At 62.7% G+C, this 19,648-nt stretch overlaps 1 protein-coding gene across 9 annotated transcripts in view; it reads right to left on the bottom strand.

The window, feature by feature from the left end:
• Positions 1–19,648, bottom strand: part of VAV2 (vav guanine nucleotide exchange factor 2) — a 188,285-nt gene that overhangs the window by 21,198 nt on the left and 147,439 nt on the right. For 5 of the 9 annotated variants that reach the window (XM_059891904.1, XM_059891903.1, XM_059891902.1 and 2 more), the window contains 12 exons: positions 18,702–18,770; positions 18,011–18,111; positions 11,495–11,594; positions 10,523–10,618; positions 9,641–9,709; positions 8,239–8,325; positions 5,666–5,751; positions 4,798–4,930; positions 3,186–3,200; positions 2,222–2,331; positions 741–842; positions 283–371 (listed from right to left, as the gene is read on the bottom strand). In XM_059891904.1, coding sequence (XP_059747887.1) covers positions 283–371; positions 741–842; positions 2,222–2,331; positions 3,186–3,200; positions 4,798–4,930; positions 5,666–5,751; positions 8,239–8,325; positions 9,641–9,709; positions 10,523–10,618; positions 11,495–11,594; positions 18,011–18,111; positions 18,702–18,770 — 1,057 coding nt within the window. The remainder of the gene's footprint in view (positions 1–282; positions 372–740; positions 843–2,221; positions 2,332–3,185; positions 3,201–4,797; positions 4,931–5,665; positions 5,752–8,238; positions 8,326–9,640; positions 9,710–10,522; positions 10,619–11,494; positions 11,595–18,010; positions 18,112–18,701; positions 18,771–19,648) is intronic. The other 4 variants (XM_024999665.2, XM_059891906.1, XM_024999661.2 and 1 more) reach the window with 1 other exon arrangement.

Below are 19,648 nucleotides of genomic sequence, written 5' to 3' on the forward strand. Positions count from 1 at the left end.
CCAGGTAGGGGTCCAGGGTCTTAACTGCAGTGTGGCAGAGAAAAGGCAGAAGACATTGAAGGCATTGAAGAGGCAGAGCAAAGCCAGCGAGAGTGAGGTTCGGAGGAGGGCTTGGCCGTGGCGCCCCAGCCGGCTCTCAGGCTGAGCCTGTGTGCCCAGGGGCACATGCCCCCGCCCTGAGCCTAGGTTTCCTCATCTGGTCCCTGTCTTGTGGGGCCACTGTGAGGGATGGGCCGGCCCCTGGGGCTTGTGCCCCATAGGCGGGGTGGGGTCGGTACTCACTGATCTTGCAGGGAGGGGTCACTTCCAGACACTCCTTGTGCGCCCCGACGCCACACTTGGTGCAGAGGTAACCCTGGTAGAAAGTACCCCTGTGCCAGGGGAGGGCGGGAGGTGAGGTGAGCCCCGACCCGCCTGGCCTTGTGCTCCCACTGAACAGCCAGCCCAGCCCCAGAGCTCCCAGGACCCCCGCCCAAACGCATAGCCTGGTGCCGGCCCTCCCCTTGGATGATCCTGGCCTGGCTCTGCAGCTCCTGTGACAGACCCCCTGGGAAAACCGCCTCCCCTCCCCACTGGATCCCAAGCACCGAGGGCCGGCCGGGCCCACACAGACGGGCCGCTCCCCCGGGTCTCTGGGGCCCAGAGCAGCGCTGGCCTAGGGGCGCTGGGCGGTGAGAATGCAGGACGGGGCAGCCCCAGGCGCCCTCGGGGGCCGGGAGTGGGCAGGGCAGGGCCCCCACCTGAGGAACATGCGGCAGGCTTTGCAGTTGGTGGTCTTGTCGAACGTGTACATCTGGAAGCTGTGGTGGTTGGCGTTGGCCTTGTCGGGCTTGATGTTTGACCTGGAGGGAGGGAGAGCGGGTGCCAGGTTCCCTGAGCCCCACTGACATGGGAGCCCCGGAATCAGCCGGGCTCAGGACGCGGCCGGGGGCAGGGGGCCAGGAGGCAGAGCCGGGCGCTGCCAGAACTCCCAGGCCTACCCGGGCACCCTGACGCCCCGGGGAGGGTGGGGGTCCAAGCAGAGGCTTTTGAGAAGTTTCTGAGGGTGACAGTGAAGGGCTGTCTCTGGACAAGGCTTGGGTGTGGGCCAGGGCAACCCCTCGTCACGACTCAGCAAACCCTCTAAGAATGTCACTGAGTCCGAGCCCGAGATGGAAAAATCTAAATGAATCGCGAGCTCACAGTGGGTCACCTCAAATGTCACGGGGGCTGCACCCGTGTCTGCAATTCACCAGAGCAAGTCCACCAGCAGACGCTCCAGGACAGGGCGGAGGCGGGGGAGGGGGCTCCAGGACAGGGTGTGGGGGGCGGGGGCTCCAAGACAGGGCGGGAGGTGGGGGGCTCCAGGACGGGGGCGGTGGGCAGGGGGTTCCAGGACAGGGCGGGGAGGAGATGGGGGGCAGGGGCTCCAGGACAGGGCGGGGAGGGGGGAGGGGGGAGGGGGTTCCAGGACAGGGCGGGGAGGGGAGGGGGGAAGGCGGCTCCAGGACAGGGTTGGGGGTGGGGGGGGAGGGGGCTCCAGGAAAGGGCGGGGAGGGGGCAGGGGGACAGCGTGTGACAGAGCAGCTCAAGGTGTGAACGCAGGAGCCTGGGCATTTACCACGACATTTTTGGATAAATACTTGAAATTTTTCACAATAGAATATGGGGAGAAAATTACAGCCCCTGGAAGCTGCGGGACTCACCGCCTGGCTGCCACCTCCTCTGACGTGCCTCATGTGGGACCCTGTTTGAGCCTCCCAATAACCCCAGAACCAGCATCGCCCTTCCACCAGGAGGGGAGGCGAGTGCACCTGCCCGGAGGCCCCAGGCCCAGCCGCCCAGGCCTCAAGGTGTGATGTGGCCGGGGACCCCCATGACTAGCTTTCTCTGTGGGACAACTGGGGCTCCTCCTGGATTTCACAGACAAATGGTTCTGGGGCTTTCCTCAAAGGTGACCATCCGCAGCCTGGAAGGCCCCAAGGACCCAGGTCACCATGAGTCCGTCTGGCATCATGGCCGTTCCTGGCCACTCGCTGCCCAGCCAGACAGGTGTGGGAGGCTCGGCTCCGGGGGTTCTGGCTGCTGGTAGATTAAGGATCAAGAATGCCACCCGGGGAAGGGGACTGGCTTCACCCAGGGCGACAGAGACAGGCTGAGCCTCCGGTCACTTGAAGGACCTCTCATCTGAGAAGCCCACGCGGGGCCAGCTACCCGCACACCCCTGCCGTGGCAGACTCACATGGCCATCTCAAACTGCTCCATCCACTTCCTCTTCATGTCCTCTGTCTTGCAGAAAAACTGGAAGCCTTGCTTGCCTTGTAGGTGAATGAGATAGAAGCCGTAGGACCACTGTGGGGAGACGGGAGCATGCTTGAAACAGGCGCGGGCATGCACGTGCGTGCCCTCTAACGAGATGTCCCGGGGCCCCTCCAGGATGGCGGCCCACCCACTTCCACTCCCTAAATGTGATGCCAGAAAAACTCACTGGTCTGAAGTAGAGCAACAGAAAACACACAAAAAAAGGCAGAGGCGGCCATGGGCCACGGGAGCAAAGCCGGCCCAGCCTGCCTAGCCCTTGGCCACCACCAGGCTGGCCCAGTGCTCGGGGCCTCCGGAGGGAACCAGGAAGAAGGGTTTGGGAAATATGAGCCCGTTTGTGTCAGAAAAGCTAGAGGGGAAAAGGAAAAGAGGGCAAGACGGAAAGAAGAAAGAGAAGATGGCAGAGAGGAGACAAAACCCCCCAGCTCTGAAAGCACCCCGTCCTCAACCTACAGGGACCGGAGTGCGGGAGGCAGGGGGCGTCACTTCACACCCTCAACTGCAGACAGACCTGTGATCATCAGCATGTGTCGTCTCATAAGCCAGAGGCCAAGGCGAGGCCGAGGGAATGCCATGAGCTCGCCTGGCTCAGGCCCACCCAGAGCCCCCAGACCAACCCGGAGCCCTCAGACCCCAACCCTGGAACCCCTAGACCTCACTCCTGTAGTTCCCAGATCCCACCTGGAGCCCCAGACCCCACCCCCAGAGCCCCCAAACCCCACCCAGAGCCCCCAAACCCCACTCCCGGAGCCCCTAGACCCACCCCTGGAGCCCCCAGACCCCACCCCCAGAGCGCCCAGGCCCCACTACTGGCTCAGGGAAGAGCTGTCAGCACCAGGCCCAGATGCACGAAGTCGGTGAGCAGCAGGGCGCTGGGGGCTTACCATCTTCCCGTGAGACTAGGCAGCATGAGGAGAGGAAAGGAAAAGGGGAGATGAGGTAATCAAGGAGCCTGGCCCAGCCCCGCGTCGGTGACCACAGCTCAGCACACAGCCCACACCAAGTGCCCTGGGACAGGGCAGCCAGGGCAAGGCCCTCCTCCCAGAGGGTAAGGCGACAGGCTGCACTCAGGGCGGATAGTGGGGTGCATCCTCAGCCCTGAGCCTGGGAGGAGCTACTGCTTTCTACCTGTAAGCTTGAGAGTCCAGGCTCTTTAGCACTTTGGTTCCCTGCACCCCCCATCCAGCCCAGGGCTGCACCTGCTAGGTGCTCAGCAGAAGCTTCGGCAGAGCAGCCCTGAACCAGACAGGAGTCATGGCCCCACTCGCAGCAGTCATGGCCCCTCTTCCTCAGTCATGGTCCCGCCTTCATCCCTCATGGCCCCTCCCCCAGCGGTCATGGCCCCTCCCCCAGCGGTCATGGCCCCTCCTTCATCAGTCATGGCCCCTCCCCCAGCAGTCATGGCTCCTCCTTCATCCATCATGGTCCCGCCTTCATCAGTCATGGCCCCGCCTTCATTCCTCATGGCTCCACCCCCAGCGGTCATGGCCCCTCCTTCATCACGCATGGCCCCGCCCCAGCAGTCATGGCCCCTCCTTCATCCGTCATGGCCCCGCTTTCATCAATCATGGCCCCTCCCCAGCAGTCATGTCCCCTTCCTTATCAGTCATGGCCTTGCCTTCATCTGTCATGGTTCTGCCTTCATCCCTCATGGCCCCTCCTTCATCCGTCATGGCCCCGCTTTCATCAATCATGGCCCCTCCCCAGCAGTCATGTCCCCTTCCTTATCAGTCATGGCCTTGCCTTCATCTGTCATGGTTCTGCCTTCATCCCTCATGGCCCCGCCTTCACAGTCATGGCCCCTCCCCCAGCAGTCATGGCCCCTCCTTCATCCATCATGGTCCCGCCTTCATCCCTCATGGCCCCTCCTTCATCAGTCCTGGGCCCTCCCCAGCAGTCATGGCCCCGCCTTCATTCCTCATGACTCCACCCCCAGCGGTCATGGCCCCTCCTTCATCACGCATGACCCCGCCCCAGCAGTCATGGCCCCGCCTTCATCCGTCATGGCCCCGCCTTCATCAGTCATGGCCCCTCCCCCAAAGTCATGGCCCCTCCTCAGCAGTCATGGCTCCGCCTTCATCAGTCATGGCCCTTCCTGCACCAGCCCACAGCCCCGTCTGAACATCAGAGTCTGACAGCCATAGGAAACCTGATCCAGAGCTTTCGTCCAAAGTGGGAGGGATGGGGAGGAGCAGAAGTGTCTCTTGCTGCACGGGCACAGGGGCTGGAGCCAGGCCGCCGATGTCTAAGGCTGGACTCTACCAGAGGCCTCGGGCAGGGCCCCCACTCAGCGTCCTCACTGGGGCGCTGGGATCTGGATTTGGGGCCCCCGCCCCAACCCCAGGAAAGACTCAGACGAGAGACCAGGGAGGTGCTGGGCCTGACAGAGTGGCTAGAGGCCGGCCCGCCCACCAACCACCCTTTGTCCGGCCACCCCACGACGCCTGCCTCAGCAGGGTCAGCGCCTGCCCCTGGCCCAGCCCCAGCGGGGCCCACCTTCTTGACGTCCTTGTTGTTCATGGGGTCGTCGGTCATCTTGTGGAAGAGCAGCTCTATGATCTCCTTCAGCTCGTAGCTGTAGCCCCTCCTCTTGCAGACGATGACCACCTTGTCAAACAGGAACAGGTACCTGCCCAGCAGCACAGCCAGGGACCCATCAGCTTGGCCAGCTGGGCTCTGAGGTTACGTGACAGCCAGGGGCGCCTGGGTGGGCGGCAGGAGGGCTGTTCCCTCCCCGAGCCTGAGCCCGCCCCCCTGGCTAACTCTGACCCCTCAGCCAGGCCTCAGCTCCCAGATACACCTCCTCCAGGAAGCCCACCTACACCTCTTCCAGGAAGCCCACCTAGGCTCCTGCCCCAGAGGCCCGAGGTGCTTATGGGCTCCTCTGCCCCTCAAGCTGGCCTTCCTCGCAGCACTGGCCTCCGACGGTCACTCCCACTGACATGTGCATTGCTCACTGGACTGGGAGCCCTGTGGGGGCAGGGCTCATATCTGCTGTGACCCCGGCCACGGTCCCAGACCTGGGACATGGCAGGTATGAGAGGAAGGCTGAACATACTAGGGCCGCGCCAGCTCACCAGGGGCTTTCCTGTGCCCCACCCGGCACTCCTGACCGTCCCTTTGGCAAAGAACTCACACAGCCGCCCCTAGGAGCCTCCGGCTGGCCCCCAGCCCCGTGCAGTGCCAGCCACGGGCAGGGCAGCCAGTGGCCGTCGCTCTCAGAGAAGGAAGAAAGCACTTAGAATGGAGCAACCCGAAACTGAATTCACAGGAAAAGCTGTTTCCAGACCTGCGAGGGCGTGGGGTGCCCCTGGGGCGGGGCATCTGTCTCGGGGTGCGCCAGCCCGGGGCCCGCTCCGCTCACCTGTCTTGCTTGGTGTGGTTGACTATGGACCGGACCTTCAGCTCCCCGTCGATCTTCGGTCTCCCGAATTCCTCCAGTTTCACTTGCTGGGAAAGAAAGGAGAAGGCCATGAGCCCGGGAGCCAGAGTGCGTTCCCTACGTGGAGAGAAACGCAGGTGGGCACATGCCTGGGGCGGCCGTTTCCCACGGAAACCGAAGGCGGGGGCCGTGGGAGACCAGCCCTGCGGTTCCTGGCTGCTGCTGAGGATGGAGCGGGGAGGGGAGGCTGGGGAGGAACTGGGCCTGAGGCCCCCACTCTGGACTCCCCCCAGCTCTGCGGCAACAAAGGGCGATTGACGGGGGGCTCACGGTAACAGGCTGCTGTTGTGTGGCGCCCGAGTGGAAACCTGGTGGGGAAAGCCAGACGCCCAACCCGGAGAAACCGAATCAAAAAGAGAACAAAGAGCGCTTATCAGACGGAGGGCAGGCGGGGCGGGGGTCCTGCCTGTGGTTCCCTTGCCACAGGAAGAGCCTGGGAGTCACAGCCCTCTCTCTGGTTTGCAGGGATTTCAGTTTCGTTTTCCGCCTGGTTTGTACCTCTCTGCTTTGATTCACAAGAGACCGCTCTGGGCAGGGTGCCCTGCGCCCGTCTACGCCGACAGATAAAGGAGGGGATGCTGCAAAGTGCTCTGGGGCCAGCTCGCCCAGAGTTACGATGGAGGCTCTCAGGATCTTCTTCCAGAGTTTTCTGTTTTCCAGAAGCTTCCAGAGCACGACTGAGCGTGCATTGTGGGGGCTTCCCTGGTGGCTCAGTGGTAAAGAATCCACCAGCTCACGCAGGAGACAAGGGTTCGATCCCTGGTCCGGGAAGATCCCACATGCTTCGGAGCAACTAAGCCCGCGTTCCACAACCACTGAGCCTGTGCTCTAGAGCCCAGGAATCGCAACCGCTGCGGTCCTCAAGCCCCGGGCCCGGGCCCCAAAGCCAGAGAGGCCGCCCCAGTGAGAAACCCTAACTAGAGAGCAGCCCCCGCTCACCGCAACCAGAGACAGCCTGTGCGGCAAACCGAGGGCCAGCACAACCGAAAATAAAAATAAATATGATTCTAAAAGAAAATAAAAAAGTGCAGCATTGGTGTGACGCAGGGTGGGACCAACACCCTGATCAGACGCAGAGACCTCAGGTCTCATCTCCAAAGTGCAGGAAGACAGGCACTAGGTCCACCTGCTCGGACGGGGTCCAAGGAAAACCACACGCCTGCTCACCTGCTGTTTAATCTTTGCTATTTAATGAGCAAGAACTGCCCGTACGTGAAAACTTAAAAATAAAAGCCGCTGCATTACAAAAGTTGTGCCCGTCCATCCATCGAAAACATCTGACACTCAGAGGGGATGACGGACAGGCCAGGCCCCACCGGGCACTGACACCACCGCCAACAGCCTGGCACAGTCGCCCTTGACCTCCTCTGCCCTCTGACAGGAGAGAAAAATCAGTCGAGTCATAACGCTGTCTGGTAACTTCTGTTTTCTTTGCGGATGACACGTGGTTTTCACACCCCATGTCTGCACAGGCAGTCCCATCTGGGCTCTTCTGACCCTGGTGGGGTAGCCCGGGGATCTGCCCTAGACAGCGACTCCCCGAGACCCTGTAAGTTCAGGGACCAGGAGGTGAAAATGTGTGCAAACCAGTGGTTTGTGGCCAGGGTGATTCTGCACCCAGGGGCATCTGGTGACGTCTGGAGGTGTGTGTGGTCGTCATCACTTGGGCCCCGAAAGCACAGGGTGCTACCGGCATCGAGTGGCTAGAGACCAGGGGTGCAGCCCACCATCCTATGACGCACAGGACAGACGCCCCCACCACGAGTGGCTGGCTGCAGGTGTCAGCAGTGCCTAGATGGAGAAACCCCGGCTAAATGTCCCGCAGACTGTGCGAGGCCGGCGCTCGCGGACACGGTTGGGCGGGGCAACACCGGTCTGCTTCCTGGGATGGCCTGTCTCCCCTCCCGGCAGGACAGCATGCTTCACCCAGCGCCCGAGGCTGAGCCTCTGACGGAGCCAGGGATCAGGTCCCGTGAGGCATCACCCTGCTAGAGGCCAAGGTGGAGAGGAGAATCCAGGGCAGCTCCTGGACAGGGTGACCAAACCCTCTCCACTGTCCCTCCCAGGGACTGCAAACGGGGGTGGCCAGGGGGCCCGGACCAAGAGGAGCCACAGCACCCCAGAAGCCGCATCCTCCCTTTGGACCCAAGAGAGTCCTGGTCCAGGCCAGGCAGGGAGGGCGGGGCGTCACGAGCGTCCTTCCCCTCAGGCCCCGCCCCTCAGCCAGCGGCCACCTTTGCCACAGGGCACCCAGGCCAGCCAGGGTGCACAGTCCGGCAGTTCAAGGTCAAACTCAGCTCCAGAAGCTGCTCTCCTCTCTCAGCGGGCAGCACGGGGCACGGCTGCACCTGCCTCCATGACCCAACGGGCAGTGTGCGGTCACCCTTGTGCTTATTCAGTGTCAAGATTGTGAAAGTAATGTTTAGAAATTATATCTATATCTACAGAGAGAGAGACGGTCACAATTATCTCCACGCTTTGGGCAGTCAACTCACCAAGTTTTCTATAGAGCTCTGAAATTCGCTGATTTTCTTCAGGGTCTCTTTGTCCCGTTTAACTTCGTTTATGTACATGGCCAAGTCCTGGGGCACAACAGAGGTGGGGAGGGGGGTTAGCAGGCCCATGCTGGGCACTGTCCGAGGGCCGGACATTCCCGGAGCACCGTCCCCTGTTCCCAGAGGAGACTGGGCCTCAAAGTGATGCAGCGTGAGAAGCGACACCCACTTGACAAATAAGACCGGAAAGGTGCAGCCCATTGGCGGGCCGCGAAACCCCCCATAGACCAGAGTGGCTGCTTTCTAACGTCATTAGGCCCCCTTCTTGGTCCGAGAGGAAGAGAGCAGCCAAGGAGACTTGGGCCAGCCCGCTCTTTGTGGAGCAAGGGCAGCTCTGGGCCTGGCCATCCACGCGCTGTGGCCTCCCAGAGGTCCCCAGGGGGCACTGCCTACTGCGCTCCAGCAGGCCGAGGGGGCAGGCACCCAGAGCCTGGGGTGGGGTCCAGGAGGCAGGCAGTGGGTGGGTAGGGGGCGAGAGCCTACTTCAGGCTCCCCTCCAGTGGCCCCTGCCCCAGAAGCCCACCGGCAGGGCAGGTTCCGAGACCTGAAGGCAGGACAGTGAACCGTCCAGCCCCTGCGGCCTCCATGGCCCCCACGGCCTGGAGCAAGGCTCTCCAGGACGACAGGCCACTAAGAGGACCTTTTGACACAGACCGCCCACCACGGGGCACGGAAGCCAGCGAAGGGCCGGGCCTCCCGGGAACACGGCTTTGTAAAGATGGAGAATGCATACGGCACTGCCCGGTGACCTGGGCAAAGTTCAGCCCCAGACAACGCACAGATGAGAAAGGACGGAGCCCCCGCGGGAGCCTGCCTGGAAACGGGGTGCATCAGAGGCCAGGCACCGCGGGCGGCGGGAGCCACGGGCTGGCTCTGAGTGGGGAGGGACGGAGCCGGGCTCTCCTTTCAGTGTGGAGCTGCTCAGCGGCTTCTGTGGACGGAGCGGGCAGGGGAGAGGCAGTGTGGCTCGGGGTGGGGGGGACATTTCAGAAGCAGCTGCCACAGGGCTCGACAGAGGGAACCACGGGGCCAGGCAGCCCACAACCGAGTCCGCTGCCTGGGTTCTGCTGACGGTAGCCGTGGACAGTCAGAGAGGCAGGAGAGGAGGAACGGAGCCCCGGGGGAGTCGCTGCGGGCCCCCCTGCACACACACACGGCCCCTCTGCCCTTGGTGGGTCTCATCCACCATCCTGCCCCCTCCTATGTCTCCTGCCACCCCAGGAAAATCTACGTCTCCGGTCACAGAGGGCAGGTTGTTTGTTAGCCCAGGTCCGGTCCAAGTCAGCAGGCCTGGCCCGGAAAGCCCTGTCTGCCCGGCCTCTCCCCTGCCTTGGTGACCCACCTGCATGGCCTCCAGCGCTTCTTTGAGCTGCTGCCTCTCCGGCCGGTCGGTGGAATGGCTCAGAAGTTCCTGGAGGGGCGGAGGGCACCGGGTCACCACCCAGGGCCTGGGCCCGCCCCCCACCCAGTGCCAGGTGTGCACAGGGAGCCAGCCCCCCGCCCCCGGACAAGGCCCCCGCGCACCCTCCCCCAGGCTCTGGTCTGACTGCCCAACTCCAGACCGATGGCAAGTCCACCCCCAGGGGATACATGGCTTTGAGGCGAGCTGTCCCCAACTCTCATGGATAAAGAGAGGGATGTTAAGATAGCACAAAGCCAGGAGCTGAGCAGAAAGGGGAGCTGTGGACTCACTGAGGAGCCTCACCCCGCACCTCGCGGAGACTTGCCGTCCCCCCAGCAGCCTGTCTGTCCCGAAGGGCTTCCTGTTCTCCTGACTACAGGAAGGCCACGGGCTGGGTTAAGAGTCCAGCCCCGGAGCTCTTACTTCTGGCCTGAGGATGCTTTTCTGTCTCCCGTTTCATTTTCTCTTACTGATCCGAATCGTAATGTTCCCTGTGTATTAACTGACAAATACTTGTAATACATATAAATTACTGCATAGCTCCTGATACTTATCTTACAGTTTTTTGTTTTGTTTTGTTTGGCTTGCTCCTCTTGGCATATGGGCTCTAAGTTTCCCGAGCAGGGATCAAACCCCTGGGCCCCCTGCACTGGGAGTGAGCAGTCTTAGCCACCGGACCACCAGGGAAGCCTGTTTTACAGCTTCTGGGCAGTTGGCATGGACTGTTTTCCGCTGCTTGTTCGTCTGTCAGTCTGGCCCGTCTGTGGGCTCCACCGCACACCCTGGGCTCTGTGGGCCCTGACCCGCTCCGGCCCGTCTCACCTTGAGGAGCAGGTGGTATTTGAGTACCCTCTGCATGGGGACCACCAGCAGGTCCTGCAGCTTGAACTTCCCGTCCTGGACCTTCAGGGTGCATTCCTGGGTGTCGGGGGAGCAGCAAGTGGATTTAGAGCATCCCTGCTCAGGGCTGCCAGACCCCAGCACCCCCACCTCCCAGCCTGGGGAGGAGGGCAGACCCAAGCCCTGAACTACACCTGGGTGTCCAGTGCGTCTCCGGTCAGGCTCCCAGACACCCTCCCCACACCCACTGTGTGCAGAGGGCAAGGGGCCTGCCGCCCCTCACAGCCTCAGGTCTGCAGTGGCCACCTGGAGGTGGATTCCGAGCGACCCCTGGCCTGGGATCTACCCGAGATGCTCAGGGGAGCCAGCTCACGCTAAGGGGGGACCACCCTCAGGAATGAGGGCTCCCAGGGGCTGCCTGGATACACAGGGGTATCAGGCCTCTCCAATGGGCATGTCACTTCCCAACACTGCGGGAGAAAGGGGACATGCCACCAGGATTCACCCTGGAAACCATCTGAGCAGCCAGATACAACCCAGGAAGCCCCGTCTCTGTGAACCGCCTGCTGCCCAAATGTGGCAGAGGCCTGGAGAGGAGCTCACGTCGGGGGCTCAAGGCGGGTGAGACTTGCAGGGCTGGGAGACTCCACGGCTCCCAGCAAACGTCCATCACCTGGGGCCCCCTCAGGGTCCAAACAGACCAGGGTCAGGGATCAGTCGTAGCCCCCCCACTAAGCCAGGTCTGGTCCTGGGGCCCTGCCACAGCTGCACCAGGGGACTCAGGCTGGGCCAGGGCCAGGGACAGTGATTTCCCCTGCCTACTCTCAGGGGAAAGGAAACACTCATTGGTCAAAAACATCTACAAACATGTCACGTCACTGCCCCGTCCCCACCTTTCCAGGAAATGGGCAAGAGACCAGGGATGGGCAGGCCCGGGCGGGAAGCCCCCAGTACCTCGACTTTCTGTCTGAAGTCCTCCCTGCTGGCCAGGAGCTGGTTCAGTGTGTTCTGGGCGTGCTCCATGTGACTGCAATACTCCCCATAGATTAGGAGCCTGGGTGGTGGACACACACACACACACAGAGACAGACACACACAGAGAGACACAGAGACACATGCAGAGAGTCACAGAGACAGACACACACACACAGAGACAGACACACACAGAGAGACACAGAGACACACGCAGAGAGTCACAGAGACAGACACAGACACACACAGAGACAGACACACAGACACACACAGACACAGACACACACACACACACTTGGTGTGAGTCTTCTGCTTTCATGACAAGCCATAGGTCTCTCCCCACGACAGCTCCTCACGAGTTCTCTCCGTGAGGCTGTGTTCCCTCCCTTCCCTGCCCCGGAGGAGGGCTGCCAACCACGGGGGAAACGGGCACCCGCCTTCCCCAGACCTTTCTACTCCAATGATTTGCTATTAAACTCAGAGTTTTCACATGAAAGCTGATTAAGACCCTACATCTCTGGAAGCGATCAGGGGCTGGAGACCCAGAGATCTCTGTGCAAGCTGTGCTGGTCTGTAAGGCAGGGCTGCCCCACATCGAGGGAAGGCTACGTGGGCAGCGAACGCCCTGCCCGTAGCCCAGCGGGCACTGCCCACATTGGCGGGCACAGCTCCTCAGCAGCCCCGACTCCCCGGGCCCTGCAGACCTGCTTCTGAGCACCTGGAGCCCAGAGCCCCCGAGCAGCCAGCCTTGGGGAGCCCCCTTACCTTCCGCACTCCCCCGGCTCACTCAGCCCGAGGTTCTGGCAGACAAATGGTGTGGACAGCAGGTCCCAGCCCTGTTTTCCTCACCGCACGCCCCTCACATCAGCCAGTACAGCTGCGGCCTTCCCCAGCCAGAAAACTTCTACTCATCCATCGAAACCCTGCCTTACCACTTCCTGCAGTGTCCCCACCCCTCCGCACCCCGTCCTCCAGCCTGGTGGGGTCCACAAAGGAGACGGGGCCCCCTGCCCGCCACCAGCTCTGAGCTCCAGGCACGGGTCTCCCTCCTCCCCACGTGCCAGCATGCAGCCTGGAGCCCCGGCCGGCACGGCCTGCACAAGGCCCTTACATACTCGGCTGTAAGTAGCCATGTGCATCCGTAAACAGGTGACAAGAGAAATCTGACCACGGCCACTTACAGCAAAGACCAAGAGACATACCCAGGCCTGCTCTCAGGCTCACTTACACACCACACTTAGGCTCTGGGAGGTGATCAGACTCCTAAGGCCACCATCAAGGGAGTGGCCGGGCCGGATCCCACAGCAAATCCAGAGCCCACGTGGCTCCCGAGCCCAGTCTCCCCAGCCCCGTGGGGAGGCCTCTTCTGAGTCCAACAGCCAGCACCCCAGGGCCACCCCCACCTGCTACCCAACTGTAGAGCAGAGCTGTGGCTACACACACCCGCCGCCTCCAACCACGGCTGGCCCCACTGAGATGGGAGGGGAACTGCCCAGGGACTCAGCTGACTGGCCAAAGTGCTCTGTCCTGGGTGGGACAGCAGTCCCCAAAGGCATGTCCACCAGGGGCCTCAGGATGTGACCCTGGAAACAGGGTCTCTGCAGATGTAATCACAGCCCACAGGGTCACGGTCAGATCACGCCAGACTAGGGTGGGCCCTGCATCCGAGGACAAGGTCCTTGGAAGAGAGGGAAGGACCCAGAGACACAGAAAGAAGCCGAGTGAGCATGGAGAACAGACCGGGGGCTGTGGCCACAAGCCAACAACATCTGGGGCCCCCGGGCGCTGGAAGCGTCAGGGAGGCCCCTCCCCACAGCCTCCAGAGAGAGCAGGCCCAGAGAGACCGGTTTTGGACACTAGCCTCCAGGCCTGAGAAAGAATTACATTTCTGATGTGTTAAGCCTCCGAGTTTGTGGGAATTTGTGACAACAGCCCCTGGGACACTCATGCTGACCCCTTGGCCCTCCGTCCACACCACGACGACGTCCGATCACCAGCCCCAGGCCAGGTTCCCTGGGCTGTGGAGTCTGGGGGCGGTTTGACTCTTCCTTGAAAATCCAGAGAAACCGACAGGATGTTCTGTGTCTGTTGGAGGAAGTCGGTGAAGGAAGTGAAGTTGATGGGCCTTCATTCGAACCATAAAAATCTACTGCTGTTGAGTGAAAGTCTCTGAAACGGGGAAGCAGAGCGACGCGGGCAGGGAGGGCTTTGTAGCTCACGGTCTCTCGGGGGGCCTGGGACACCCAGAGAAGGCGGCCTTCTCTGACCCGGCCTGACGCACCCTCGCCAGACACTGCTCGGGACACGACGTCTGTCCCAGTGCAGGAGCGACCCGGAGGACCCGGCGCTCTCGTCAGGGAGGAAACGGACTGGTTTGTCTCTAACGTGGCCTCCTCCTCCCTAACATCTGTCCCCACTGACTGCGGCCAGAGCGCCAGACCGTCCCCTGAGCGAGCGCCGTCATCTTTCCGGCCTCCCTTTCCTGAGCCGGCTGATGTCTGTCAGCGGCTCCATGTGGCTCTCCACCGGGGCTGTGCTGTTTACCCTGGAACGTTCGGTTGCAGCCCCATAAACGGAAGCGCGCAGGCGTCTCCCAGGACTGAGGGCCCAGTTCCTCACTGCGTCACTTCTGCCGCAGCGCACACGACCCCAAACGCTCAGGGCACCGGGGACAGGCCCCGGGACACGGGACACGCTAAACCCCCGCACGCCCAAGCTCCCTCTCCCGCCCTCAGCTCCCCGATCTGGGAAGGGAGATGTGGAGAGACTCAGAAGTCTGGCCTTTCCAGCTGAGGGTCCAGGGCAGCCCTCCAGACAGGGCGGCCATGCGAACCCCTGTGGGGGCTCTAGGAGGGTACGAGAGGGCCGTCCCCATGCAGAATCACCCAACCTCAGGCTTTGAGACAAGAGGTCCCCAGAGACACTGCCCCCGTGAATGGAGATCACAGTCAGGGCGCAGCACCATCCCCCTAACATTGGAGCCAGCAGAAGCCACAGGGCACGGAAGCCCTCACCCGCCCAGGACCCCTCTCCAGACGCTCATGGAAACTCCCGGGGTCCTGGGCAAGGGGGACCTGCCTTTCTGAATGACATCCTCCTCGCAGCACTTATGCAAAGCCCCACAGGGAGTCCCTTCTAAAAGCCTGGACTCCTGCCCTCCCACTGGGCCACCAGCTCCCCAGGGCCCATCTGGCCCAAGCCTCTGACCCACCAGAAGTCAGGCTCTGGGCTGCCTCGGTCAGCCTCAGCAATAAATACAGACAGTCTGACTTTAATGTAAACCTCTCCTGAGAGCCTGTCCCTCTGGGTGGGACACGTCTCTTTAGGCCCACGTGGTAAACAGGAGTATCTGCCTTGTCTAAGGATCAAGGCCACATTAATGGGAGCATAACCTCCAAAAAGAGGGAGCTGACTGTCCTCTGCCACTTGGCACTGGTCATACCATACTCGGATGCCACCCCATTCTTCATCCGTGATGAGCTGCCAGGGTCTTGTCCCTTGAGCTCCTCAGTGGCTTTTTCTGCCCTCAGCTAAAAAGTTCTGAATCCCTCTCTCGGCCTACTGGATCCTGTAGAACCTGGGATTGCTCCTGAGAGAGCCACCTCTTCACTCGCTTCATTCTTGCTTCCCTGGGCTCTGCCAGTTTCCAGAACAGAGCTCCCGACTCCCGGGAGCTTTCCTTCAGTTTCTGCTGCCCACACGGCCTCGAGGTTGGTCCTCTCTCACCCAGGTCCTCAGGGGCCCCCACCATCGGCTCCAAGTCCCTTCCCCACGTCCCCCTCGCCCTGCTCTCGTGCAGCCCATAATAAGTCTTGTCTGTGGACTCATTCCCAGGGAGAGCTGAGCCAGCTCTGTTCACCACGATGTCCTTGGCCCGGAGTCTGAATGCCCCACACAGCAGGCATTCCATAAATGCTCAGGTGCTGCACACAATAGGCACTCAATAAGTGTTTGTGGCGTCAGTAAGTCAGTGAACATCAGCGAAACATCAGGGTCATCGCTGACTCAGAAATTGAAGGGAAGTGCCAGAAAAGGTGGACACTGGGTGGACACAGCGATTCGGCCAATACATCTGATGACACGCAGCCAGTCCCTCCCACAAAGGGACCCCAACCAAAGGACCCAGGTCCCCGAGGCCTTGCAGGGGGTGACGTCCGCAGAGCTCTTGGTACCAGGATACGCTCAGCTCACTGCCGCTCTCCAAGGTGGAGACATCCATCATGTCCCGAGGAAAGGAGGCCTGGGAGCGGGTCAGCTCGAGGTCGTGTGTGGAGCGGGGTGCTGGGTCTTGCTTATGGGCCAACTGGACCGTGGGGGCCAGGCAGCCCTGGCACGGGGGATGAGGAGGGTCTCCGAGAGGGCACAGCCACCTGCCCTTGAGCTGGGTTAACGGGCCCAGAGCCCAGCTTCATCCATAGCCGCCCCCTGCTCAGCCAAGGCACGGCACGAATGAGGCGCTGTGCCCGCCATCTGGGCGAGAGTCAGGTCTGACAGCTCAAGTTTGCCAGCGGGGCACCGTGATGTGGGCTCATCTGGCACAGTGGGCTGCAGCCAGGTGAGAGGAGAACCTTGCTGAGGGCAGAGGGTGGGCTAGAGAGCTGACCTGACCCCTGGCCTCCATCTGCGCGTCCTTGCCCGGGCCAGCCAGCGTGCCCACACCCGCTGGTCCGCGGAGGAACCCTGCCCCCACCTCCCCTTGCACGTGCATTTACACGGGCACTGTTGCTCTCTCGTGGCTGCTGGGAGCCCCCAGCTCTTGGCCCCTGAGAGAGCAGGCTTGAGTGAGCGAGCAGGCTCGAGTGAGAGAGCAGGCTCGAGGACCCTTGCCCGCTCAGGGGGCAGAGCGCCTCGCCTGGAGCTGGATGCACCTGGGAGGCGCCTTCAGGGGGTCCCAGGTGAAGGCGCCCTGAGGTGGCCGTCTGGGCAGGAGGGTTACAAGCGGAGCTGACAGTCACCTGGCGGACGATGCCGGGGAGCCTCCTGCAGATGAGGGTGACACGAACCCAGGGTCCCCACCAGCCCCTGGGGGGCCTTCTACAGCTCTCGGGACCCCTCCTCAGACCCCAGGAGTCGGTATTTTTAATGAGCTCCCGTGGCTTCAACAAGCAGCCAGGTTTAAGCACCATGAAGGTAAAACTCTGTGGGCTCCTCCTCCAAAGATTCCACGACGGACAGAAAGCGAGGCCCCGTCTCCTGGTGGATCTCCTGGGGTTTCAGTGGCTAAAACCGCTGTCTCTCGGGCCCCCAGCAGGGCCGGCCTCTCGCGAGCCCCCTTCACATCCCACATCACCTGGCTTCTTCCTCGTCAGCATCTCGCCCTCGAGAGCCGGCAGCCGAGGTGCGAGGGAGGGAAGCAGGGGCGATCTCTGCTGGGACGGCACAGCCATCCTGACAGCTGCCCTCCGCACTCAGCCAGAAGCTTCCAGAATCCCGATTCCACGTCCCCCCACCCCCGCCAGGCTCCAGCAGGCCATTCTTGAGAACAGAAGGCCACCTCCGCACCCCTCCATCAGCTGGGGTGGCAAAACAGAGGCTTAAAGCAAAGAATCAAACAGATTCAGAGGCCACACGATAGCAGTGTAGAGACAAGGCGCCTGCACCGATTCCTAAAGCTGTCACTCTCCCCTGCCGACAGTCTGGATCCCGGACCAGGGCTGTCACGTCGGGCACGTAAGGGGCAGGTGACACTGCTGGGCTGGAGGCCGGGGCCCTCTCTGCATCCAGACTTCGTCCAACCGCCCGGGTGGGACCCGGAGGGGAGAAGCCGCCTCGGGTCCTGACGAGGGCGTCTACACCCCCTCAGCCCCGTGGACACTTGTCCCGAGGCTGCGGACGCTCAGGCGGAACCCGGGCACCACTGGAAGTCCCACGGCTCTGTGCTCTTGGACCCAGAACAACTGTCTCCCCAAGTTCAGGGCCGAAGCTGGTTTACGCCAGGACGGCCCCGCATCCGCGCCCACAGCTGACGCTTGCGCCCCTCCCGGCCACCTGGGGTCGGCCCCTCCCCACGGCCGGCCGCCACTGCCTTCACCGGCTGGGGACCAGGCCCGGCCTCTGGTCACTTGCAGGGCACCGAGGGGCACAAACGCCATCCTTGCCCCTGACCAACTGATAAAGAACTCCAGGTGTGGCGTCCTGGCAAGGAAGCAGGCGTGTGTCCTCTGCCCGGGGGACCCGGAGCCCCTGAAGCCCCTCCCTCAGGCCTGCAGGGGGGTTGGGGGGGTTGGTTCCTAAGCAGCAGCTTCCAAGGGCCACGCCCACCAGGCTCAGAGCCAGAGTCCCCTGGCCTGGATCCCCGGGGGCCCACAGCACAGCAGGGAACCCTGATGGCAAGAGGGTCCCTATCCCCCCAAACCCCCAGGAAGAGAAATGAAGGGGCTGCTGGGCCCCGTGAGGCCCCCTCCCGTCCAGGCTGGGAGGGCAGAGAGGGCAGTTTCCTCAGCTTACAAGTGAGGACGGGGCGGAAACGGAGACGCCCCCGAGGCCCCGTCTGCTCACCTCTCCTTGAAGTCCAGGAAGACCTTGGCCAGCGAGCTGCCGCCCGCCATCATGGACACGTCGATGGCCCTCAGGAAGCTGTGATGCACCTTAATCAGGTCCTGGGACGAAAAGCAACCGCGTGTGAGCAGGCTCGGAGGGTGGGGCTGGGGGTGTGCAGAGGCTCTGGGCAGGCTCTCTCGGGGCTGCTGCTGGAAGGATGTCCATGTGCGGGCCGGGCGCTGGGTGCACCGCCCCGGGTGCGATCCACTGCAAGGCTCGACAGCCGGCCACAGCCGTACCAGCCTGTCCAGACACACCGCGGCCAACCCCAGGCAAGCCCTGGAGCCAGACCCCAGCCAGCATGCTCGTGATCCACCCGCTGGGTGAGGGAGCGAAGGGGTTCACAGGCTCTGAGGGTCGACTCTCCTCTGCGGAAATGGGGCCCAGCCCCGGGGAAGTGTGCCCACTGCAGAGCAGAGGGGCAGCCATCACCCTCTGTGTCCGTGTTCAGACCCCACAGGGCAGCGAAGGGGCTCAGTCTGCTCAGAGACGGGGAGGGGACAACTTCCCTCCACTGCTAAGAAAACCTTACGGGCCCTCGAGGACCTCCAGGGTCCAGCCCTCCAAGACCCCTCAAGTTAGAGCCCGCCCGACGTCGGAGCGGGTTAGGACGGCGGCCCCCACACAGCGAGCCGGGCGGGACCCTCACCTCCAGGTTGATGAAGATGGCCGCCATGTCCACCGGGCTGAGCACCAGCCTCAGGGGCGTCACGTAGTTCTGCAAGAGAGAAGCCTGCGCTGCACCACGGCCTGGAGCCGGAGGGGAGGCGGGGGCACTGACGGCCTCACAGGGCCAGGTGTCCACAGACGGGCTCTCCACGGGGCGGCCACTCAGCCCGGCACACAGCAGGCTCTGTGCCTCCCGGAGAGTGCAGGCTTTCTGGGGAGACCCAAGAGTCACTCTGCGGGGCGAGCCCAGTGTGGGGCCGGGCGGGGTCAGGCCTGGGAATCGGTGTGAGCACCGGACCCCCACCCCACCAAGGTGCGCACAGCTCCACAGGGAGCCCCTTGCACGCGGCGCTGGACTTCAACCCCAAGGCAAGCAGGGCGGGCTTTGCTGTCGCTGTCTGAGACATTTGGGGAAAATGAGGTTCCCCTGGGAGGTGAGGGGCATCGCCCAAGGGTACACGTGAGGACAGAGACACAGCCGTGAGTCTCTCCTGACATCAGGTCTTGGGCCTCTGCCCCGAGTGTCATCAGAAGGGCGCACTCCAGCCCCACTCGCCACAGGAGCAGCCTTTAGACAAGGCGCCCACATGTGGAACCGGCCTCGGAGGTCCCCCAGGGAACGGCCGGCCACCCTCCCCTCCCCCTGCCCCTCCTCCCGCAGGGTCCCAGCCACCTGGCCCTCTCTGCAGCCGCTGTGTGAACAGAAGGCTGTCCCCCGCACTCGTGGCCACGGGATGCACCTGAACACTTCTCCCCCACCGTGCGGTGCCCCCTCTGGGACTGCTTCCTCCCCGAGACCCAGCTGAGGGGCTGGGCAGGGTTACAAACACCATCGTCCCCAGGGGCATCTCAGGACTCCTGGCTGGAGGCTCCTGGTGCCCCGAACAGTGGGACTCACCTAGGGACCCCATGACGGCCACACTTGGC

The sequence above is a fragment of the Bos taurus genome, chromosome 11, assembly GCF_002263795.3.
Source record: "Bos taurus isolate L1 Dominette 01449 registration number 42190680 breed Hereford chromosome 11, ARS-UCD2.0, whole genome shotgun sequence".
Classification (NCBI taxonomy): Eukaryota; Metazoa; Chordata; class Mammalia; order Artiodactyla; family Bovidae; genus Bos; species Bos taurus.